Source organism: Heptranchias perlo, chromosome 33, assembly GCF_035084215.1.
Source record: "Heptranchias perlo isolate sHepPer1 chromosome 33, sHepPer1.hap1, whole genome shotgun sequence".
NCBI lineage: Eukaryota > Metazoa > Chordata > Chondrichthyes > Hexanchiformes > Hexanchidae > Heptranchias > Heptranchias perlo.
In genome coordinates, this window is record NC_090357.1 from 31,643,225 (window position 1) to 31,668,586 (window position 25,362).

The following is a 25,362-nucleotide window of genomic DNA, read 5'->3' on the forward strand; positions in this document are numbered from 1 at the left end:
TGGTATTGGTATCTGTGTGGAACCTATCACCAAAAATTCGTCATTTTCTGAGGGAATGAGATTCTTACTGCTGCGTGTCTCTTGATCTTCTTGGGCTTAGCAGACCAGAAATATTGACATGTCCTTTGGGAGAAAAAAGGCATTTTGGGGTGTAGGTTGAGCAAACGCTCATGACCAGTGGAACCAACAAAACATACAAATTGTTGCAGGGATTAGTTCAAAAATTAGAGGGTCCAATAAAGATGAGTTCATTTTGTGGATCTAAAAAGGTTATCCTTCATAGGGTCCCACAACCACCAGTGCCTCACCTCCAAGCTAGTGACAAAACACATCATTTTGGTCAACTGCCTAAAACCATCACTAAACGCTAGATGTACAGGACCATTGTTACTGTTTTACCCGAGGATGGGGTGCTTCTTTGCATTGTGAATTTTCACCCAGCTGTGTTACTCCAACAAACCACGGTTCTGGTGAAAATATGCCAATATTTTGCCATGTTGCGGTCTGGTGTGTTTGCTGAAGGGTCGTTCCTTCATGTCCAGGAATGGCTGTGGCCCAGATACTACCCCAGCCTTGCAGCTGATGACAGTGGTAGGTTTTCTAGTCCCAGGTGGCATTTTCTTCCTGTGCATCTTACAGCTGAAGGTATGAGGAAGAGTGATGGAAGCTATAATTTCTGGCAGGTTTGATACTACAACCACTAGTTTATTAAACAAGTTCTAGATCCTTCCCTTGCTGGGAAGCTCATCAGAAGAAACTTGGATAAATAGTTAATAAACAATTCAGCTGAAGCCCTGGAGTTTCCAGTTTTATGAAATGCCTTTCATAAGAACGTACATAAGAAATAGGAGCAGGAGTAGGCCATATGGCCCCCTGAGCCTGCTCCGCCATTCAATCAGATCACAGCGGACCTTCGACCTCAACTCCACTTTCCCGCCTGATCCCCATATCCCTTTATTCCCCTATAATCCATCTCCGAATCGATCCATCTCAGCCTTGAATATACTCAATGACTCAGCATGCACAGCCCTCTGGGGTAGAGAATTCCAAAGGTTCACAATCCTGAGTGAAGAAATTCCTCCTAATCTCAGTCTTAAATGGCCGTCCGCTTATCCTGCGATTTTGCCCTCTAGTTCTAGACTCTCCAGCCAGGGGCAACAACCTCTCAGCATCTACCCTGTCAAGTCCCCTCAGAATCTTACATGTTTCAATGAGGTCCCCTCTCATTCTTCTAAACCCCAGACAGTATAGGCCCTTTCTACTCAACCTCCCTTCATAGGACAACCCTCTCATCCCAGGAATTAATCTAGTCAACCTTCAGTGCACCACCTCTGAGGCAGGTATATCCTTCCTTAGATAAGGAGACCAAAATTGTACGCAATACTCTAGGTGAGGCCTCACCAGAGCCCTGTACAATTGTAGGACTTCCATACTTTTGTACTCCAACCCCCTTGCATAAAAAACAAAATGCCACTTGCTTTCCTAATTGCCCGCTGTACCTGCATACTAACTTTTTGTGTTTCATGTACCAGGACACCCAAGTCTCTATGAACACCAACATTTAATAGTTTCTCACCATTTAAAAAAATTCTGTTTTTCTATTCTTCCTACTAAAGTGAATAACCTCCCATTTCCCCACATTATACTTCATCTGCCACCTTCTTGCCCACTCATTTAACCTGTCGAAATCCCGTTCAGCTGATGGTGCTTTATTATTAGGGTTGCATCATCATTTCAAGCCTCGGTCCAGAAATTGCACGGAAAGATAGCTATTGGAATTTAATGAAGGCTTGATTTTATTGAAATAAAAGTGAAGTGCAGATTATTACCCAACTATAGCATATAAATGAATAAAACCATAAGATCTAAGGTGATGAAAGTGAGGTTTGTGCCTAAGTTTGTGTAAATTCAGCTTTTATTTTTGCCTGCCTACATGAAGAAAGGTCTAGCAAATGTTCCAAAATGAGTAAAAACTACTGGCAGCGCGGTGGCTGGTTACTGGACTGGCAGCGCGGTGGCTGGTTACTGGACTGGCAGCGCGGTGGCTGGTTACTGGACTGGCAGCGCGGTGGCTGGTTACTGGACTGGCAGCGCGGTGGCTGGTTACTGGACTGGCAGCGCGGTGGCTGGTTACTGGACTGGCAGCGCGGTGGCTGGTTACTGGACTGGCAGCGCGGTGGCTGGTTACTGGACTGGCAGCGCGGTGGCTGGGAGTTGAACTCCCACCATGGTGGTTTGAGAATTTGAATTCAGGTTCAAAAATCTATTAATGAAAAGATGATATCAGAAAAAGTGACCACGAAGCTGTCGTATTGTTGTAAAAACCTAGCTGGTTCACTAATGCCGTTTAGGGAAGGAAATGTGCTGTCCTTACCAGGTCTGGGCCTATATATGACTCCAGTCCCACTCAAATGTGGTTGACTATTCACTGCCCTCTGAAGTGGCCGAGCAAACTATTCAGTTGTGTCAAACTGCTTCAAGAAAGAGGCCCACCGCCACCTTCTAGGCAGCTAGGGATGGGTAATAAATGCCGGCCTTGCCAGTGACGCCAACATCCTGAGTTTTCTTTAAAAAATGCACTATTTAGAAGTGGCTGTTAATTTTGGCTCTGCACTAGATATTCTCTCGGGCTCAGCATCATTGCTAACTCCCTTTGGTGAAGGCTGCCTCCCCCACGACCAGAGCTGTACCTTTACTGCCCAGTATCCAGTTACATGATAGCTGTTAACAAAGACTCCTCGTGTACTGGGTACTGAGATCTTTGAGCTGCATGTATTCTACCTTCTAGAGGCAGATTGATGACGCGAACAGTAAACTGGTTTAGTTTACATAAAATACATAAATGAGAAAGGAAGTCATGATGAACCTTTATGACTACAACTGGAGTATTGTGTCCAGTTCTGGGCACTGCACTTTAGGAAAGATGTGAAGGCCTTACAGAGGGTGCAGCAAAGATTTACTAGAATGATTCCAGGGATGAGGGGCTTTATTACTTGGATAGACTGGAGAAGTTGGAGGAGTTCTCCTTGGAACAGAGAAGATTGAGAGGAGATTTGATAGAGGTATTCAAAAATCATGAAGGATCTAGACAGAGTAGATAGAGAGAAACTGTTCCCATCGGCGGAAGGGTCAAAAACCAGAGGACATAGGTTTAAGGTGATTGGCAAAAGAACCAAAGGTGACATGAGGAAAAACTTTCTTACACAGCGAGTGGTTAGGATCTGGAATGCACTGCCCGAGGGGGTGGTAGAGGCAGATTCAATCATGGCTTTCAAAAGGGAACTGGATAAGTACTTGAAAGGAAAAATTTGCAGGGCTATGGGGATAGGGCGGGGGAGTGGGACTAGCTGGATTGCTCTTGCATAGAGCCGGCATGGACTCATTGGGCTGAATGGCCTCCTTCCGTGCTATAACAGAACATAATTTTCACAAGTTTTCCTACTGCTCCTTGTAAATTCAAAAATAATAAACTATGCAGACTTTTCCCTTCATTTTATGAGTCAGTATCACTGCCTGGCTGGCACTTTTTTTCTAAGCCATCCCCAAAATTGTAGGATTTGAAATGCAGCTGACATAGTGAATTCAGATTGATATAACGGCTTGTTCAGAAGCACTGTACAAATGGAGATTTGTAGCTAACACTTAGAACTGAGTCTTGGCAGAAAAGAAACCAAGGGAGTTTTATAAATAAAATTAAAATTGTTGGAAGTTATTTGTTATAAAATCCAACGGTATAAGTCTGAGCTAGCAGGGGGTGCGCTGTCTGACTCATCCTCTGTCTTACAGTTCTGTCGACCCCTCACCCAACAGATGAGGTGGATGTTTATTTTGAGACGCCTGCAGATGAAAATGAGCACGCTCGTTTTGCGAAGGCTAAACAGCAACTGGAGGTTCGACATCGTGACCGCATGGATAAGGTAATAGGTGAACGTATGAATACTTGTCTTCATAGCTTGGGTACTGAAGGGAAATTGAGTTGTGGTCCTGTCTGGAATGTCCTAATTACCTCTCCCATTGTCTCAAACTAATATGGTATTGTGAGATAATGCAATTCTGAGACAGCTGGCATTCCAGCTAGTTTTCCCTGAACAATATCTCCAAGTATTTTTCTGGGAGTTAACCCCTTGTGAACCAAATTTAGCTTCATAGCAATATCATAACATAAATTAACCCAAAACTCCCTTGAGGCCCAATCACTAAAATGATCGAAACATGGCACCTGAGCAGTACTCAGATAGTCTAACGCTTGATAAATGTGTAAGAATGACTCCTTTGGAACTTGATTGCAAGATGCCTAGGACAGCTATAGAACAGATAATGAACTTTAACCTGCCACTGAGCTATTTCGGTGCACAATGGTCGTGTATTCTGCACTGAACCATCACTTGCATGTTTGCTTGATGACTAGTTTGCCTTGGCATCTTCAACTGATTAGAAAAAGAATACTGCTGTAGACTTTCAAAATTGTTTCATACATTAACATAATTATACACTTGACAAGCATCTACAGATTGAAATAGACACTCTGCTTTCAACTAGTGTGGTGGGGGATAAGATGTTACATAGGAACAGGAGAAGGCCATTCAGACCCTCGTGCCTGCTCCGCCATTTGATAAGATCATGGCTGATCTGTGATCTAACTCCATATACCTGCCTTTGGCCCATATCCCTTAATACCTTTGGTTGCCAAAAAGCTATCTATCTCAGATTTAAATTTAGCAATTGAGCTAGTATCAATTGCCGTTTGCGGAAGAGAGTTCCAAACTTCTACCACCCTTTGTCTGTAGAAATGTTTTCTAATCTCGCTCCTGAAAGGTCTGACTCTAATTTTTAGACTGTGCCCCCTACTCCTAGAATCCCCAACGAGCAGAAATAGTTTCTCTCTATCCACCCTATCCATTCCCCTTAATATCTTATAAACTTCGATCAGATCACCCCTTAACCTTCGAAACTCCACAGAATACAACCCCAATTTGTGTAATCTCTCCTCGTAACTTAACCCTTGAAGTCCGGGTATCATTCTAGTAAACCTACGCTGCACGCCCTCCAAGGCCCATATGTCCTTCCAAAGGTGCGGTGCCCAGAACTGCTCACAGTACTCCAGGTGCGGTCTAACCAGGGTTTTGTATAGCTGCAGCATAACTTCTGCCCCCTTGTACTCTAGTCCTCTAGATATAAAGGCCAGTATTCCATTAGCCTTCTTGATTATTTTCTGCACATGTTCATGACACTTCAATGATCTATGTACCTGAACCCCTAAGTCCCTCTGGACATCCACTGTTTTTAACTTTTTACCATTTAGAAAGTACCCTGTTCTATCCTTTTTTGGTCCAAAGTGGATGACCTCACATTTGCCTACATTGAATTCCATTTGCCACAGTTTTGCCCATTCACCTAATCTATCAATATCCCTTTGTAATTTAATGTTTTCATCTACACTGCTTACAATGCCACCAATCTTTGTGTCATCGGCAATCTTAGATATGAGACTTTCTATGCCTTCATCTAAGTCGTTAATAAATATTGTGAATAATTGAGGCCCCAAGACAGATCCCTGTGGGACTCCACTAGTCACATCCTGCCAATGTGAATACTTACCCATTATCCCTACTCTCTGTCGCCTTTCGCTCAGCCAACTTCCTAACCAAGTCCGTACTTTTCCCTCGATTCCATGGGCTTCTATCTTAGCTAACAGTCTCTTATGTGGGACCTTATCAAATGCCTTCTGGAAGTCCATATAAATAACATCCATTGACATTCCCCTGTCCCCTACTTTAGTCACCTCTTCAAAAAATTCAATCAGGTTTGTCAGGCACGACCTACCTTTCACAAATCCATGCTGGCTCTCTCTGATTAACTGAAAATTTTTGGTGTTCAGTCACCCTATCCTTAATTATAGACTCCAGCAATTTCCCCACAACAGATGTTAGGCTAACTGGTCTATAATTCCACGGTTTCCCCCTCTTTCCTTTCTTAAAAAGCGGAGTGACATGTGCAATTTTCCAATCTAGAGGGACAGTTCTTGAATCTAGAGAACTTCGAAATGTTGAGACAATATATTCACCCATTGGTATCTCTTTTGTCACTGAGTCTGTAGATCGTGGGTTCAGGCATAGCTGCGGAGACTCAAGCCCATAATTTAGATTGACCCTTGAGTGCTGCACTGTTGAGGTGCCGTCTTTCAAATGAGACGTTAAATCGCTGCCCCGTTGGCCCACTCAGGTGGGTAAAAGATCCTATAGTACTATTCGGAAAGAGAGCGGGGAAGTTCTCTCAAACAACACCTAAAACTCACTAGCTGGTCGTTCATCTTACTGCTGTTTGTTGGAACTTTTGTGTGGAAATTGGCTGCCGCGTTTCCCCACAGTGAGCACACTTCAAAAGTACTTAATTGGCTGCCAAGTGCTTTTCAATGTCCTGAGGACGTGGAAGGTGTTGTATAAATGAAAGTTCATTCTTTAGAGCACCCAGTCAACTAGTATGTGTCTATGCTGCCTGACTTCTCCGTGAGAGGAGATTTCTCCGACAGAGCATCATTGCTGATTATAAAGATTACTGTAATCGTTGAATGGCCAATAAGGCCGTCCTATAGAAACATATGAGTTTACAGCACAGAAGGAGGCCATTCGACTTCCTGCCCATGCCAGCTCTTTGCTAGAACAATTCAAAATTAATCCCATTGTCCTGCATTTGCCCCATTGCTCTGGATACCTTTTGTCCATACCTCCTAAACTTTTGAATAATCCATTTGTATATGTGGAGGTTCCATTAGTTGCTTTATTTAACTACTGATCAAGTACATTCAAAGCTCCCATCCCCTGAACTACTTATTCCTTGCTTGTTCAAACTCAGTGTATCCATCATGCAAAGGTGGGGGTGACCATTGGGGCGTGATTTCTTTCAGATTTTGTCTCACGTTTAAACAAGTGGCTGATCCTGGCATTGTTGCATGTAATGCCTTATTCTCTCATCCCATGCCACTTCTTTGAAAGGAAGTAGCAGCAGATAAACAGGATTGATGCAATGAAGCACTCTGGTTGAGCAGAAGCTACTAACCTGAGATTAGTCAGGCTCTTAACAAACCTGCAGTGCAGCAACGCATGACTAACCCTGTTCATCTTCACCTACATCAATACTTCAACTGAACTGCTAACACATGAACACGACAGATATGTGTCCAGTTCTGTCCTGGAACATAAACAAGTGTTCTTTATGAAGTAGAACTGGGAGTTTTCTGATATGAAGGCTAACCAAGGGGAGAGGGTTCAGAAATGGAGGTGAAAATTCTGATACAGAAAAAGGGAATTGTGATTGAGAATCATATAACATAGTTTAGCTCCAAAACTACGTCTGACCCTTTTAATGTCTTCTGGTCAGTATCGGAGATTTTTTGAGAAATGGAGATGAGTGACCTGGAAGATAATTTTAAAACTCTTGCGGACAAAAATTTCTTAAGTTGCTAACTGACTTTCTTCCTTTTGCTCCCAAAATTAGGTCAGAGAAGAGTGGGAAGAAGCTGAACGACAGGCCAAGAACCTGCCAAAAGCAGAGAGACAAATGTTGGTTCAGGTACGAGCACGTTCCCACATTAACATTGTGATGTCGGAAGCTCAGGGTCACGGTCTGATTTTGCCTTTCACAGAATTTGGGATAATTGACAGCACCAATTTATTTAAAAGAAATAGTTGGCAAGCAGTTTATATTTTAATCTCCTGATGGGACACTTCACATGATGAATGTGTTGTTCTCCCTATCTAAACTAGCAAGTTCTGAGAGCCCATGATACCTGTTTGAAGGAGACCTTTGTATTGATTGTATTGACCTTTGCAGTGAGTTGGATTAAAAAAAATCTCTGCTGCTATCAGTGCTGACTTTGACACCTCAGCTTTATTCTACCTAGGCCGCCTTGTTGCAAAAAATGGGCTGTTCTGAGTGGCATAAAGTCTATGCAGCAAGCACCTGGGCAACAGTTCCCCTTTGCACATCACATCAGTGTGTTAGCACTGCAAGGTGAGGCCAGCTGCAAGGACACTGGAGTTTTTACCACCTGTTTGAGATTGTTTGTGCTCTCTACACCCTTGGGTTCTGACCTGCGGACTAAACAGAGAGCTTTTTAATACTCAACTCTGAGCATTCCCAAGGCTACACCAACTCAATAGTTGGGTCTTGAGACTGCATTGATTGTCAGGCAGCTTCACTTCGTGATCCAGGGCTCAGTAAAGTAATCCCACATGCAGTTGTAGGGAATATTGGTTTCTCTATCCTTATACTAAATGCTGTAAACTCTTCATTATGGAAATGGAGAGCCAGGGTCCTTTTTTGAATCCACAGGATTGAAGTGGATAAAAGCAAGTCTCCGGTTCTACTAGAAGCTGCCTTTGAGCCTTCCATCAAGGTGTTAACTGTGAAACTGGCCAAGAGCCTAAAGTTCATAACTGCAAAGTATCTTATTTCTTGTGGATAGCCATAATGGAGTATGGGTTACCAGTTGCCTGAGTCCCAAGATACTGCATTTTTACAATCTGCTATGCCAGCTTCAAGTCCCTGTGTGCCTCCCTTGAAGCTGATTATTTTTTTAAAGTCATTCTCAGGATGTGGGCGTCACTGGCAAGGCCATCATTTATCAATCCTAGTTTTTCTTGAGAAGGTGATGGTGAGCCACCGCCTTGAACTGCTGCAGTCAGTGTGGTGAAGGTACTCCCACAGTGCTGTTAGGAAGGGAGTTCCAGGATTGTGACCAATCAACAATGAAGGAATGGCTGATATATGTCCAAGTCAGGATGCCGGTGATTTGGAGGTGATGGTGTTCCCATGCACTTCCTGCCCTTGTCCTTCTTGGTGGGGGAGGTCACGTGTTTGGGTGGTGCTGTCAAAGATTCTACTGATTTTGCTGGTTTCTACCAGGTTAACTTGATGCAGAGGAAAGGATCACTCCAGAGTGAAAACCTGGATTCATGCATCTCCTAGCAAGAGGTGACCACCTATTATTTATGCTCATCTGGAGCTTTCCAGGTCTTTGCCATGGTTTGAACAGCACCAATAGCTGCCAGGGGCTCTCTTCTCTTGCTCTTACATAGAAACAGGCCATTCCGCCCAACCAGTCTATGATGATTATACTCCGCACGAGCCTCTGCTCACTCTATATATTTACTTCATCTCACCTGATCAACATATCCTTCTGTTTTTCTCCATCATGTGTTTATCTAGCTTCCCTTTAAATGCATCTATGCTATTTGCCTCAACTACTCTATGTAGCAGCAAATTGGGTAAAGAAGTTTCTCCTGTATTTCTTATTGGATTTTGCTCTTGCACCATTCTACTGCAGCAGAATGAAGCAATTAATGCCCTTGAGTTGGAAGCCTGTTCTTTTGCCTGGGAATTACTGATTATTAAGGCTTTAAGCAAGGCTGCATTTCAATAGCCACCAGCAGAATACAGAGGAAATTCCCAAAATGGCATCCAGTGTTGGGACCCAGGCCAATAGCGGGGAAGGCTAGTACTACGGACAGTCGGTGCCCATTTGAGCAGCCCTTTTGGGATTTTGAACTCTGGCTGGGGCTTCATAGAATTATAGCAAGAGCTAAGATGGCCCAACCTTCATGACACCAGCAGAAAAGATAAAGCGCTTCTGGTCAGCTCCCTGATCTGCAGAAGGAACCGATTTTAGTTTGTAGCTTGAGAGAGAATGTAAAAGATGGAATCACAGGGGCCATGGAACTGATCCATGCTTTCTTTTTGCATTAAAATTTCTTACTTGTATAGAAATCATGGGTTGTGTGTGGAAATTTAATACTCTTGACACCATAGTACAAGAAGTTGCTGACTTCATAGCATCATAGTAGGTACAGCACGGGAGGCCATTCTGCCCATTGCGCCTCTGCTGGCTCTTTGAAAGAGCTATCCAATTAGTCCCATTCCTCTGCTCTTTCACCATAGCCCTGTAAATTTATTCCCTTCAAGTATTTATCCAGTTCCCTTTTGAAAATTATTATTGAATCTGCTTCCACCACCCTTTCAGGCAGCGCATTCCAGATCATAACAACTCGATGTGTAACAAAAAAACAATGTTTCCTCATGTCTCCTCTGGTTCTTTTGCCGATCACCTTAAATCTGTGTCCTCTGGTTACTAACCCTTCTGCCACTGGAAACAGTTACTCCTTATTTACTCTATCAAAATAGTTTATGATTTTGAACACCTCTATCGAATCTCCCCTTAACCTTCTTTGTTCTAAGGAGAACAATCCCAGCTTCTCCAATCTCTCCACATAACTGAAGCTCCTTATACCTGGTACCATTCTAGTGAATCTCTTCTGCACCCTCTCCAAGGCCTTCACATCCTTCCTAAAGTGTGGTGCCCAGAATTGAACATAGCTGAGGCTTAACCAGTGTTTTATAAAGTTTTAGCTTTTGTACTCTATACCTCTTTAATAAAGCTCAGGATCCTGTATGCTTTTTTTATCAGCCTTCTCAACTTGTCTTGCTACCTTCAAAGATTTGTGTATGTGCACCCCCAGGTCTCTCTGTTCCTGCACCCGCTTAAAAATTGTACCCTTTAGTTTATATTGCCTCTCCTCATTCTTCCTACCAAAATGCATCACTTCACACTTCTCTGCGTTAAATTTCATCTGCCATGTGTCTGCCCATTTCACCAGTCTGTCTATGTCCTCCTGAAGTTTGTTGCTATCCTCCACATTGTTTAGTATATTTCCGAGTTTTGTCATCTGCAAGCTTTGAAATTATTCCTTTTATACCCAAATCCAGGTCATCAATATGTATCAAAAAGAGCAATGATCCTGATACTGACCCCTGAGAAACACCACTGTATACTCCCCATACTTCAACCTGAAACGTTAACTCTGTTTCTTTCTCCTCAGATACTGCCTGACTTGCTGAGTATTTCAAGCATTTTCTGTTTCAATTTCAAATTTCCAGCATTTGCAGTATTTTGCTTTTGACTGTATACTTTCCTCCAGTCTGAAAAACAGCTGTTCACTACTCTCTGCTTTCTGCCCCCTAGCCAATTTTGTATCCACACTGCCACTGTCCCTTTAATCCCATGATCTTTAATTTTGCTAAGTCTATTATGTGGTAATTTATCAAATGTCTTTTGAAAGTCCATACAGACAACATCATCTGCACTACTCTCATCAATCCTCTCCGTTACTTCATCAAAGAACTCAATCAAGTTAGTCAAACGCAATTTTCCTTTAACAAAACTCTGCTGACTTTCATTTATTAGTCCATACTTTTCCAAGTGACAGTTGATTTTGTCCCGGATTATTGCGCCTCAAAGTTCCCCCACCACCGACGTCAGGCCGGGTCTATCTCTCTCCTTTTTTGAACAGAGGTGTAACATTTGCAATCTTCCAGACCTCCAGCACCATCTCCATATCTAAGGAGGATTGGAAGATTGTGGCCAGAGCCTCTGCAATTTCTACCCTTACTTTCTTCAGTAACCTAGGACGCATCCCAGCTGGACCAGGTGATTTTTCTGCTTTGAGTACTGCCAATCTTTTAAGTACTTTCTCTTTATTTATATCCTATCCAATATCACTACTGCTTCCTCCTTTGCTGCAATGGCAGCGTTCACTTCTTTAGTGAAGACTATTCATTTTAGTGCCTCAGCCATGCCCTCTGCCTCCCCAAGAAGATCTCTTTTTTTTGTTGCTAATTGGTCCCACACTTCATTTGACTATTTATATGTTTGTTCAAGACTTTTGGGTTCCCTTTTATGTTAGCCGCTAATCCACTCTCGTTACACTCTTTCCCATTCTTATTCCCTTTTTTTTTTGAAGATCTCCTCTGTACTTTTTGTATTCAGCCTGGTTCTCTACTGAATTATGAACCTTACTTTCGTCATGAGCCTCCTTTTTCTGTTTCATTTTAATCTCTATATCCTTAGTCATTCAGGGAGTTCTAGCTTTAGATGCCTTTCCTTTCCCCCCCTCCCCCCCCCATGTCGAGATGTGTCTACTCTGTACCTGAGACAACAACTCCTCGAATGCCTCCCAGTGTTCAATTACTGTTTTGCCTACCAATTTTTGATTCCATTCCACCTGGGCAAGATTCCTTTTTAACTCACTGAAATTAGCCCTCCTCCAGCATTTTCACATTTGATTTTCCTTGTCCTTTTCGATAATTATGCTAAACCTAATATCATCACTGTCCCCCAAATGCTCCCCTACTGAAACATGCTCCACCTGCCCCACTTCATTCCCCAAAACTAGATCAGAACTGTTTCCTTCCTCGTTGGGCTGGAAACGCACTGCTCCAGAAAGTATTCTTGATCACATTTCTGAAATTCCTCCCCCTCTTTGCCCTTTACACTGTAACTGTCCCAGTCTATATTGGGATATGTAAAGAATCTTACAACACCAGGTTATAGTCCAACAAATTTATTTGAAAATCACAAGCTTTCAGAGGCTTTCTCCTTCGTCAGGTGAATGTGGAAATGAAATCCTTGAACGTTTCGCATTTATAGTCAGAGAACAATACCTGGTGATTACAGACAATCCTTCCAACTGCCCGTTGTCAAGGCAATCAAAGTGTTCAGACAGAGAGGTGTTACCTACAGGACCACCGAATATACAAACTTGAGTCATCATCATGACTATATTGGGATAATTGAAGTCCCCCATTATCACTACTCTATAGTTCTTGAATCTTTGTAATTTGCCAGTAAATTTGCTCCTCTATCTCCTTCCCACTATTTGGTGGCCTATAATATACACCCAGTAGTGTAATAGCTCCTCTATTGTTCCTTAATTCTCATCAAATAGATTCTGTCTTTGACCCCTCCAACCACATCATCCCTTTCCAGTGCTATAATAGTTTCTTTGATCAATACTGCCATCCCGACCTCTTTCGCCCCTCCAAAAAAAAACTTTCTTTTCTTTCCTTCCCTATCTTTCCTGAAACCTTGTAGCCAGGAATATTAAGTGCCCAATCTTCCCCTTCATTGAGCCAGGCCTCTGTTATTTGCCACAATATATAGTCTCATGTGGCAACTTGAGCCTGCAGCACCTTATTTACCATGCTGCGTGTAATTATGCACTTGTTTTTAACAGGCTGTGTCAAGGAGGATCTGCCTGGCCAAAAGGATATGTCCTGCTCCTTTGTAATCCCCAGTATAATCTGTACAACACCTGATCTCAAATTGAACAAATTTCTCAAAAGGACATGATATCAAGGCCACTGGGCCTTTTGTCTGTCAGTTATTCAGGCTGTGACACTGGTAAGATCGTTGAAGGCCATTGATCAAGGAGACCCAAGCTGCCTTAACACACATTCCTCTTCTAACTCATCTGGACTTGGGTATAAGGGGCACAAATCAAAATTTGCCAAGACAGCACCAGAAGTGCCCAGGTTTTGCAAACAGGTGAGGGGCTACTTGTGCAAAGTGCTTTTCTTCAGCTCAGTTGATTTGTAGGAATGGCTGGGCAAGATACAACACCAAGTGAATTCTTCCCAAATTTTAATTTTCTTGTTAATCATGAGAAATCTCAATTAAAATCATGCCAGGATCTAAAGCTTCTAGGTGTCAGTTTTCAGGCAACTCAAGAAAACAAATCCTTGTCTGCAGCCTGACTTCTCATTCTTCAATGTGAGTTCTTTTCCCACCACAAGGGGAACATGAGCAACTGCAAAGCAACATTTGGGTACATGGTCTGATGTTGGTAATATATTTTACGTTACTGAATATAGGACATTTTCATGAGACAGCTACAATTATAGAATTTTATAGCATGAGGCCTTTTGCCCAATGTGCCTGTCTGACTCTGAAGGAGATTCCACTCAGTCCCATTCCCCTGTCCATCCCATTCAGCCATTGCACCTGTGCCTGCTCTCTGAGGAAGATATCCACTCAGTCCCATTCCCCTGTGCTTTCCGCATACCCTTTAAAACATTTTTCTATTTCCAATATTTATGGTCTTCATCCACCCAGAGACTCTTGACCACCTTTTAGCTCTGGGCCTCTAGTGTTGACCAGAAGCAGAACGTTCTCACTGATTACAGTTACATCTCTGAGAATTTCAGATCGCAGTTGAGGAAGCTATGGGCTACGACAAGCTGATACCAATCAGCTTTTCATCCTTAAGAAAGAACTTGCATTTATATAGGGCCTTTCACGACCTCAACGTCCCAAAGCACTTTACAGCCAATGAAATACTTTTGAAGTGTAGTCACTGTTGTAATGTAGGAAACATAGCAGCCAATTTGCTCTCGGCAAGGGCTTACAAACGGCAATGAGATAATGACCAAATCTGTTTCAGGGATGTTGGTTGAGGGATAAATATTGGCCAGGACAGCAGGGAGAACTCCCCAGCTGCTCTTCAAAATAGTGCCATCGGATGTTTTACATCCAAGTGAAAGAGCAGGCAGGGCCTCTGTTTAATATCTCATCCAAAAGACGGCACCTCTGACAGTGCAGCACTCCCTCAGTACTGCATTGGAATGTCAGCCTAGATTATGTGCTGAAGTTTCTGGAGTGGGACTTGCACCTTCTGACTCAGGTGAGTGCTACCACTGGCCATGGCTGGTACAACCGTTCCTCTGTTAAGCACCTGTTCTTCCCCAAGTACTATTGCTGTGTTCAATATTGCTTTTGATTTTGTATTGAATAGTTGTGCCTGAATACTACTTTGCATAGAAGTGATTTGATCTTTGGTACCAATGGGATGTGCCATGTAGTATGCTGATGATCCTTTCTTACTGTTCAGCATTTCCAGAACATGGTTGAGGCTCTGGAGGAAGAAGCAGCCACTGAGAAGCTGCAGCTGGTTGAGACTCATCTTGCTCGCGTTGAGGCCTTGCTAAATGATCGTCGTCGCGTTGCTTTGGAGAACTACCTATCTGCACTGCAGGCAGATCCACTACGAGTGAGTACTGATTGCTTTGAATCCCTGACGGAATTTACAACAGAGAGCTTAGGAACAGGAATGGGCTCGACAAGCCTCTCCCTTTCTCATAGGTAAACCTAATCTTTCTAGCATGAAATAAAATAAAGTGAAGTTGGGCAACCACAATTAATTGCTAGATTGTTCCACATGCTTATTAAGAGTTCAAGTTCATGATTTCTGAAGAATAATAAATTAATCTTCCATCTTTTAAAAGTAAGAAGAAAGTGATTTTACCTGAGCACCTACACCCAGGTGAAGCACAAAGTTAGCAATCCAGGTTTTATCAGGGGAGCAATCATAACATTTCCAGTTTCTAAATTATTTCAGACAGTTAATGGCCTGCTCCTCTAAGCAAAGTGATTGGGATTTGGAGCTATTCCTCCATTCAGAAGGTGTTGCCTACAATAGCCAGAGCTCACTGGTCGGTGTCACTAAGGCCAACAGCCACAAATTAATACTATGACTGTAAAACTTCAGGAGATTTCAGCAGTGCGGTCCAGTTTTTAGATGTCTGGCAGTGTTGGTCACTGATAAAATGTAAAGGGACAAGTACTCTGCTATATTACCTCCCGATTGCACCGTTTCCAAGTCATTGCTGAGTCACGATGTGTCTCACCTCCTGGACTTTGGTGAAGAGCTTTGGGTCTTGTCTTCTGACTGTGTTTTAGGACATACACAGCTGTACACAGAGTCTGCCAGTAATAAACAATGCCAAGCCCTGGCACTTCAGACTGGGGCCTGGCCTCGTGCCCCTGCTTACTCAGGTAGTTGGACTGCTCTGGGGTGGAGCCACCATGGTGTCCCACTGAACCCTGCCAGCTGCAGCAGCCGTTCCCCAACTCCTCACGTGCAAATTGCGCCTGCATATTGACACTCATTCCCATCTTATCAGGACATGTTGCAGGGGGCTTCCCCAGTGCTTTTGTGGAACACTTGGTCTTCCTTTTTCTTTTATACTTCAGATGCCATCCCTCTTCTCCTTTCCTCTTTCCTTGTTCTCTCTTTCCCTTCCTGTTCCAATTTTCTAATTTATCTTCACACACTTCTCCTGTGTTTTTCTTTTGCTTCCATTTTCTCTGCTTTGAGCTTTCCCTTGGTTCCCTAAGTTTTCCCCTCTCCAAACTCAAACTGATTTCACACTCCGTCGTCTTCCCACTTCGCCCATGCACCTGTTTTGAGCACTGGTCTTTAGTTTGACCCTACTTTTACATCAGTCCTAGATGTTTCTTCAAAAAAGAAAGTGGCAAAAATAAAAATAATTATGTAGGACTCAGGACACAAGCAACCTATGACTTCTATGAACCTGAATAACTCCACGGAGTTCAGGTTGTGTACTTGAGAAAGAGGCCAGAATGGTAAATTCTGGGTGAGTTCTAAGGATTGGGAGAGATTCCCAAAAGTGGAGCCTGGGGCCAAGATGCAGCAGATTGGAGGATTGGGGCATTTTGATGTGCAGGCTGTGATTGTGGCATTTGATTGGGTCCATATGGATCTAATCAGATCCTGGTGATTGGGGCTGTACTGATGCATGGACACATTGGGTTGAAACCTGTTTCTTGAATTATTTCCTGTGTAGCCTCACCGTATCCTGCAGGCCCTGAAGCGCTATGTCCGTGCAGAACAGAAGGATCGGCAGCACACTATTCGGCATTACCAGCATGTGATGGCTGTGGACCCAGAGAAAGCAGCACAGATGAAATCTCAGGTGAGCGAAAGGTTAGGAAACAAAGCTAGGGTTTTTTTGTTATCCAAGAGACTCTGGAACCTCCTGCTGCTCAGTGTCCAGTTCATCTCTGGGAAGCACCCTGGGACGTTGACCCCATTAGTGCTGTACACATGCAAGTTGTTGTAGAGCCTGAATAGTTCGCAGCTCTCAACAAAATTCAGCAAAATAATAACTCTACTATTGAACAACTTTTTTTTAAAAAAATCCGTCGGGATCTACAGTTGGGCTTCATTAAGTGGATAATTGGGGATTTCAGAGAACCATATTACATCTCTCAAGTCATCTCTGAGCGCATTGCATCAATAATTCACTTTGAAGTGCAGTGACTGATAAGTGGGCAAATGAGGTAGTCATTGGGCAAGATGGAACATACATCAGTGAGACGAATGATACCAGTCATTGGTGCTGTTCGTTAAGGGAGGGATGTTAGCCAGAACTCCCTGCTGTTCTTCAAATAGTGCCATGGGATCTTTAACATCTGTCTGAACCACCAGAATCAGCTGAATCAGATAGTGCCATGGGATCTTTAACATCTGTCTGAACCACCAGAATCAGCAGACAGGGCCTTGGTTTAATATCTCATTTGAAGGATGGCACCTCCGACAATGCAACAAGTACTGCAACAACAACAGTTTGAATTTATGTAGTGCCTTTAACATAATAAAACATCCCAAGGCACCTCATGGGAACGTTATTAAACAATATTTGACACCGAGTCACATAAAATGATATTAGGACAGGTGATCAAAAGCTTAGTCAAAGAGGTAGGTTTTAAGGAGTGTCTTAAAGGAGGAGAGAGGTAGAGAAGCAGAGGGGTTTAAGGAAGGAATTCCTGAGCTGAGGGTCTAGGCAACTGAAGGCATGGCTGCTAATGGTGGAACGATTAAAATCAGCGATGCGCAGAGGACAAGAATTGGAGGAGTGCAGAGATCTCGGAGGGTTATAGGGCTGGAGGAGGTTACAGAGATAGGGAGGGGTGAGGCCATAGAGAGATTTGAAAACAAGGATGAGAATTTTAAAATTGAGGTGTTCCCCCGACCGGGAACCAGTGTAGGTCAGCGAGCGCAGGGGTGATGGGAGAATGGGACTTGGTGCAAGTTAGGATACGGGCAGCAGAATTTTGGATGAGCTCAAGTTTATGGAGGGTGGAAGATGGGAGGCCAGCCTGGAGAGCATTGGAATAGTCAAGTCTAGAGGTAACAAAGGCATGTATGAGGGTTTTGGCAGCAGATGAGCTGAGGCAGGGGCAGAGACATAGCAGCCTTGATTTTGCACTCACGCCCTGGAGTGGGGCTTGAATCGATAACCATCAGACTCCGTCGAGAGTGCTCCCACTGAGCCAACCATTGTGTGAAAAAGATGAAACTATCTTGTTGCTGAGGTTGATAACTTATGCAAGCATGAAACTCAAATGTAAACAATAATTAAAATACCTTAATATGATTGTCCCCGGTGTGTAGGTGGTGACCCACCTCCATGTTATCGAGGAGCGGATGAACCAGAGCCTCTCTCTTCTTTACCAAGTGCCATTTGTTGCTGAGGAAATCCAAGATGAGATTGGTTAGTACAAGTCCTGCAGCTTGCTCCAACATTTGTTTGTTTGATTACAGTGTACACCAAGATTACAATTATTCTTGCACTGCACACTGCAGTTGTTAATGAATTAGAAGTGGCAGTCTTACTTGTTTCTTATTATTGCAGCAATCTTTGGAATTTTGGAAATTTCAGGCGGTGCTTCACTTAGTTTGGAACTAATCCACTGCTTCCAAATGGGCACCTTGCAACCTGACCATGTGACTGGCGATAAATACCCTAATGGCCAATGTAGCATCTGCCCTGTGAGGTCTTGACATCCTTTCTAAAGTGTGGTGCCCAGAATTGGTCACAATACTCCAGCTGAGGCCTAACCAGTGATTTTATAAAGATTTAGCATAACTTCCTTGCTTTTGCCCTCTATGCCTCTATTTATAAAGCCCACGATCCCATATACTTTTTTAACAGCCATATCAACTTGAGCCATTTCATTTATATTCCCACTATTTACTTGCAGTCTTATTACCTTCTGTCCCTATTAAATGCCATTTGCAACTCATGAGCCAAAGTTCCCAGCCTATCCAGATGTTTGTGTATTTGGTTTGCCTTTCCTATTTTATCCCCTCCCCGCAACTTGGTGTCATCTACCTACTTAGACAGCCGTGTTTCTGTCCCCAGCTCTAAATCGTTCATATAAACATGCGATCTCCAGTAATTTTGTTCGGCAGGCTCTCCCTAACAATAAATCCATGCACGCTGCCTCTTACTTTCTGGGGGTTTCATTATCCCCGCATTCAGGTTCTCTTGTAATAGTTTCCCACAGCAAATGTTGGCCTCATTGACCTGTAGTTTCTTTGGTCCCTTTTTGAAGATTGGTTCTGTTATTTTCCAAACTATGGGCACTGCTGTTTCTCCAGGTTCTATAAACTGTCAGATTTTGCGAACCACTTCTCTAAATGCCTTATTCTGAAGTAATAGTAAAAGAAATAAAGTATTCTATAGACACATGAATAACAAAAGAAAAATCAGGGCAGGGCCACCAAGGGATGTACAAGATGAACTCGCAGGTAACTACAGCAAAATTGCAGAAATATTGAATGATCGTTTTGCCTCCGTATTTATCAGGGAGACGAACAGAGTGGACGTGACATTAGAGGAAGAGACATCAAAAAAGATATCAAGACATTTAAGACAAAAAGGGGGGAGGTAATTGATAAACTAATCAAACTTAGAGAGGATAAAACCCCTGGTCCGGATGGATTGCATCTGCGCATATTAAAAGAAATTGGGGAAGAGCGAGCAGGACAGTATTTCATATATGTAGAAGTTCATTAGAAAAGTGAATAGTGCCAGAGGACTGGCGGACAGCTAATGTGATTCCTATATTTAAAAAGGGAGCTAAAACAAGTCCAGGGAGCGTTAGACCAATTAGGTTAACGTTGGTGGTAGGAAAGATAATGGAATCTTTACTTGAAAATATAATGAATAGTCAGCACGGATTTCAGAAGGGAAGGTCCTACTTGACCAACCTTATTGAATTCTTTGCAAAATTAACAAAGAGTAGACAAGGGTAATGTAGAGCTAATATATTTGGATTTTCAAAAGGCCTTCAGTAAGGTACCCCATTGTAGATACATGACTATGGTCAGAGCATGTGGAGCCAGGAGACAAGTAGCAGAATGGATAGCAAGCTGACTACAAAACAGAAAACAGAGTTGGGGTTAAGGGTAGTTACTCCAAGATGTGGGAAGTGGTGTTCCACAGGGATCGGTGCTGGGACTGCTGTTCGCCCGTTTACATAAACAAATTGGACTCTGGAATCGAAAGTATAATTTCAAAATTTGCATGATACCAAATTGAGGCGTGTAGTTAATGCAAAGGAAGACTGACAAAATGCAAGACATTAATGAACTTGCAGAATAGGCGTGTAATTGGCAAATGAATTTCAATATAGATAAGTGTGAGATGGTGTATTTTTGTAGGAAGAATAAGGAGGCCACATACTCCTTAGATAAGAGTCTAAACAGGTAGAGGAGCAAATGGATCTAGGTACAGATACACAAATCACTAAGTAGTGATGCAAGTTAATAAGGCCATTTTTTTTTTAAAAAGCCAACAAAGCACTGGGGTTCATTTCTGGAGGGATAGAATTGAAAAGTAGAGAAGTTATGTTAAGTTTGTATTGAACCTTGGTTAGACCACACTTGGAGTACTGTGCACAGTCCTGGTCTCCATATTATAAAAAGGATATAGAGGCATTGGAGAAGATGTAAAAAAAGATTCACAAGGATGATACCAGAACTGAGAAGATATACCTATCAGGAAAGGCTGAACCTCTTTTCTCTGATGGGTGACCTAATAAGAGGTCTTTAAAATTATGAAGGGGTTCGATAGGGTAGACTTAGAGAATGTTTCCACTTGAGGGAGTCCAAAACTAGGGGCCATAAATATAAGGTAGTCACCAACAAATCCAATGGGGAATTCAGGAGAAATTTCTTTACTCAGAGAGTGGTTAAAATGTGGAATTCGCTACCACATGGAGTAGTTGAAGTGAATATCATAGATGCATTTAAGGGGAAGCTAGATAAACACATGAGGAAGAAAGGAATAGAAGGAAATGCTGATAGGGTTAGATGAAGAGGGGTGGCAGGAGGCTTGTGTGGAGCATAAACGATTGCATAGACCAGTTGGGCCGAATGGCCTGTTTCTGTGCTGTTAATTCTATGATGCCCCAAAAATATTTCTCATACAGATGTGGGAATTGCTTATAGACCTCTTGTTTCATTCCATAAATCCATTGGAATATTGTTGCATGCCACAGAGTAATTGAGCATTTTCTCATGTGTGGCATTTCCTCACCTAGTCTCGGATGACTTTACTAGTGCTTGAACAGGGGGAATTGGGCAGGTACCTGATCCAGCTGAGACACCACAGTCACTGGATTCAGGGCATGGCAGAGGCCTGCAAGAGAGCAGCATGACTCTCGTTCCTGCTCAGGGCATGATGTATGGATGGGGAAGACAGCATAGACAGTCTGTGAGGATAAATCAGGGATATACTTTGTAATCTAGACAGCGAGAGAACAGTCTGCTGAAAATGTATACCGTCCGATAGATTGAGTCTGATTATCTCAGCTGTTTGCAGTGTTGGTTTTGTGTAGATGGATTTGTTTTGTGAGTTTGCTAGATTTATCCCAGAAAAATGTGATGATCTGAAATGCACTCTCCCCAGACGAGCTACTGCAGGAGCAGCACTTTGGCACTGATCAGCTGATCAGCTCTGAAATCCAGACTGCTTTCGATTCTGTGGAGGCGCCATTCATTGATGGTAAACCGTTCCGGCCTATTCAGGTTAAGACTATGCCAGCTATCACTGATGTACAAGGTACGTGATGCTTGGGATCAAAGCATGCAAGATAGTTGGGTTATTTATTGAAATGATGATTTAAAAGATCGATGATCATGCAGGATTAATCACACGTGGAGAAATCTCCCAGAGTCTGTGTCCATGCAGGATAGACATTTTTCTAGATAAGATCAAGAACTTTTATCAGCGAGAGAAGTCATCCCATCCATATAGCCATACAGCCCAATCACCTCACTTCATAGTGTAGATTAGGATTCGCATGTATTTAGGGTGGGGGGGATGGGAAATAATGGACTATCCCAAGTTCTGGAGCAAGGATGAGGGAGATATTATCTGTACCAAAAAATTGGGAGGGGGAAGCATGGTTGTGCCTATATTGCCATCACTTTTTAAATTACCATATTTAGATGGGGTAGAGAATACAAAATAGATCAGTCTAAATCCTTTCTATATTCATTCCATTGTACTGGTTTTGTGTAGATGGATTTATTCTGTGAGTTTGCTAGATTTATTCCCAGCACAATTTTAAAGGAGCTGTGTGCATGGCTGTGGCACGCGTGTGGGAAGGCGGGGGGGGGAGGGAGGGGGCTGTACATGCGCGTGTACACGCATGCACCTTGGTACGATCCTTCAACCACAGCTGATTCCCCAAGAAGGATCAGTGTCACTGTAGGCTGTCATTGATTGTTGGTGCACTAGCCCATTTGTCAGTGTGGGTATAAACTAACAAATGGGCTGAAACTAGACAGGTAATATTCATTACAATAGACAAGCTGTAGAGGGTTGAGCATGATCCATCATGTCTGCTTATCACCATTCCTTTGTCAGCTGTCATTGTTTACTTCTGCATATCAATGAAGATTTAAAAAATCTCTGTAGCAACACAAACCCATTTTGAACTTGAGGGAACGGAGTGTGGCACACTGTATCAACATAGAAATTTATGGCACAGAAGGCAGCCATTCAGCCCATCGTGTCAGTGCCGGCTGAAAAAGAGCTATCCAGCCTAATCCCACTTTCCAGCTCTTGGTCTGTAGCCTTGTAGGTTATGACACCTCAAGTGCACATCCAGATACCCTTTAAATGAGTTGAGGGTTTCTGCCTCTATCACCCTTTACCCCCACCACCCCTTTGAGTGAAAAAAAATTCTCCTCAACTCCTCTAATCTTTCTCCCAATCACTTTAAATCTATGCCCCCTGGTATTGACCTCTCTGCTAAGGGAAATAGGTCCTTCCTATCCACTCTATCTCGGCCCCTCATAATTTTATACACCTCGATTAAATCTCCCCTCAGCGTCTTCTGTTCCAAAGAAAACAACCGCAGCCTATCCAATCTTTCCTCATAGCTAAAATTCTTCAGTCTTGGCAACTTCCTCATAAATTCTCCTCTGTGCCCTCTCTAGTGCAATCACATCTTTCCTGTAATGTGGTGACCACAGCTGTACGCTGTACTCTAGCTGTGGCCTGACTAGTGTTTTATACAGTTCCAGCATAACCTCCCTGCTCTTATATTCTATACCTCGGCTAATAAAGGAAAGTATTCCATATGCCTTCTTAACCACCTTATCTCTCTGTCCTGCTACCTTCAAGGATCTGTGGACATGCACTCAAAGGTCCCTCTGTTCCTCTACACTTCTCAGTATCCTACCATTTATTGTGTATTCCCTTGCCTTGTTTGCCCTCCCCAAATGCATTACCTCACACTTATCTGGACACTACATCCAGCTCCACAACACGAATTTGAATCTAGTCTGTTGATGGAATGAAAATATTCTGTCTGCTGTAAGGTCCAAATTGAAATGAGTTTGGACAGTTTGAACCCAGCTTTTGTTGGATGTGAGATCACTGCACCTTTTGGCACTGAGTTACATACTTGCTCAATGATAGCTGGAGAAATGGAAATGCCAAGCTGCCACTATAAAACATGTAGTCTTAGACCAAAGTGCTGGTGGGATTTCATTATTGATGCATATACCCAAATTATTCTGAAGTGCTTCCAGAGAGCTAGTGAGGGACACTTAGGACATGATTGCTTCTCACCTCTGTGGCGCTTTGTTTTAATGTTGAAGAAAAAATCTTTCAGTGAAAGCAACCTTTTTAATGTTTGTGGACTTCGATTATAGTATTTTGTTCACTTAATATTTGGGGTTATTGGTGCCAGTAGATGGAGCACATTTCGACTTCAGGCTCTGTACGTCAGTTTGAAGCCTCCCAGGTCAAGTGTGGAATGGATCCAATCTAATACTAAGTTCCCTCTACTTTTCTAACTAACATACCTTTCCCCAATCTCAGAAGAGAGGTGTGTTTTTCATTTAGTTTGAGTGTTGCCTTATTTTTGTGTTCTTTATGCAGTTAGAGCCTTTTGATAAGCACCAAATTTTTTAAGTTTGTGCTTCTTGAACGCGAGCAGAATGAGGATCAATTAAGCCCACATTCGGGAGCAGCACAGACTAGAAGTTAAACCTGGCATCTTTTGGGCTCTGTGGCTCAGCTACTTACTAGATGAGCTCTGAGCAGTCAAAGCCACAATCTAGCACTAACAAGCCAGGATACATCAGCACCTGATGGCCACTGACCATACAGAGCTCATTGCATTAGACGTAGGTGGGCCTTTTAGCTTACCTGTTGATATTTGGACTCGTTTTGGAATGGAACGTTTGCACAGATGTAAGTGGGGATTTCAGTCTTGTCCCATTTTCCTTTCCTGCTCTTTTCATTATTTTGATTTCTCTTAACTTCTTCGCTGCCAGGCACAGTGCCGGACTCATGGCCAGCAACTAAGAAAGGTTGGTTTAAAACTGTCCCAGGTGTCACCTCTCACCCATTCTTCCTCCTCATCCTCTTCCTCCATCTGCCCCGATCGGGGTGCCCTCCCTGCCTCAGTCAGGTGCATATCATGTGTATGTTGCTGAGTTTTGTATTTTTGTTCCGATCCTCGACTTCACTGACCTGCATGCTGTCCTAGTTTATGCTGTTTAGTCGATGCTGCTTGTCTGAAGCCCATACTCGGAATGTTTGTTGTATTTCTCTGGACTGTGGAAAGTTGTTAACTTCCCCATCAGTGACCTGTGGTGTGGTGAATCTGTCTTTAGTTGGTTTCATGTCCCGAGACATCTGCTCAAGTGGTAAAACTTGTGCTGAAGCATTTTGCTTTCAGATAAATTTACATTCTTTTTAGAGGATGATGAATTCTGAACATTGAGCCAGTCGCTGCCTGTTTACAGGAGAAATGCAGCATGAGCCCAAACACTAGGCTCAGGCAGCTGACAGCTGTTCCAAAGCTGTAATGCGCGCTGCCCTAATTCTCCGATCCTTCATCCTGATCCCTGGATTTCACTCTCCGCTAATCCTGTTGGAATGTCGGTGCCAATATTGAATTGGTTAACTCTGATTCACTTCTCTTCCAGCTCTGTGACTTTAGAGGGTGAGGGTGTCCGAGCAGGGGGCAGATAGTTGTGATCCTTGATCTCTGGGCATCAGGTTCTATTACCCACAGTGGGTGTGTGTTTTCCTCACGGTTGTAATGTTGCAACTATTACAACCATTATTTAATTGATTTAAATTGTAGATGGGGTCCTTCTAGGTCCAAGTAGGCCATAAGATCACATGCCTAGCGCTGGAATTTTGGAACCAAATGAACCTGCTATAGCAGACTGATAACTGAGCTGGAAGGCTACAGTACTCCAGAACACTGCAGGATTAGTCAGTCAGCCAGGTTCATTAATTGTACCTGGGGCTGCTGAGATTTTTCCCATTCAGCTCTAGTGGGAAGTAACCCTATAACCTAGTATCCCCAGGGGGAGGGTGTTCCTGGCTGGACAAGTGGTGGGAAGCTTA

General features: G+C 43.0%; 1 protein-coding gene across 4 annotated transcripts in view; it reads left to right on the plus strand.

Moving 5' to 3' along the window:
* Positions 1–25,362, plus strand: part of aplp2 (amyloid beta (A4) precursor-like protein 2) — a 146,796-nt gene that overhangs the window by 108,993 nt on the left and 12,441 nt on the right. For all 4 annotated transcript variants that reach the window (XM_067971115.1, XM_067971118.1, XM_067971116.1 and 1 more), the window contains 6 exons: positions 3,787–3,917; positions 7,495–7,569; positions 14,721–14,879; positions 16,477–16,605; positions 18,087–18,186; positions 21,391–21,543. In XM_067971115.1, the coding sequence (XP_067827216.1) occupies positions 3,787–3,917; positions 7,495–7,569; positions 14,721–14,879; positions 16,477–16,605; positions 18,087–18,186; positions 21,391–21,543 (747 nt within the window). The remainder of the gene's footprint in view (positions 1–3,786; positions 3,918–7,494; positions 7,570–14,720; positions 14,880–16,476; positions 16,606–18,086; positions 18,187–21,390; positions 21,544–25,362) is intronic.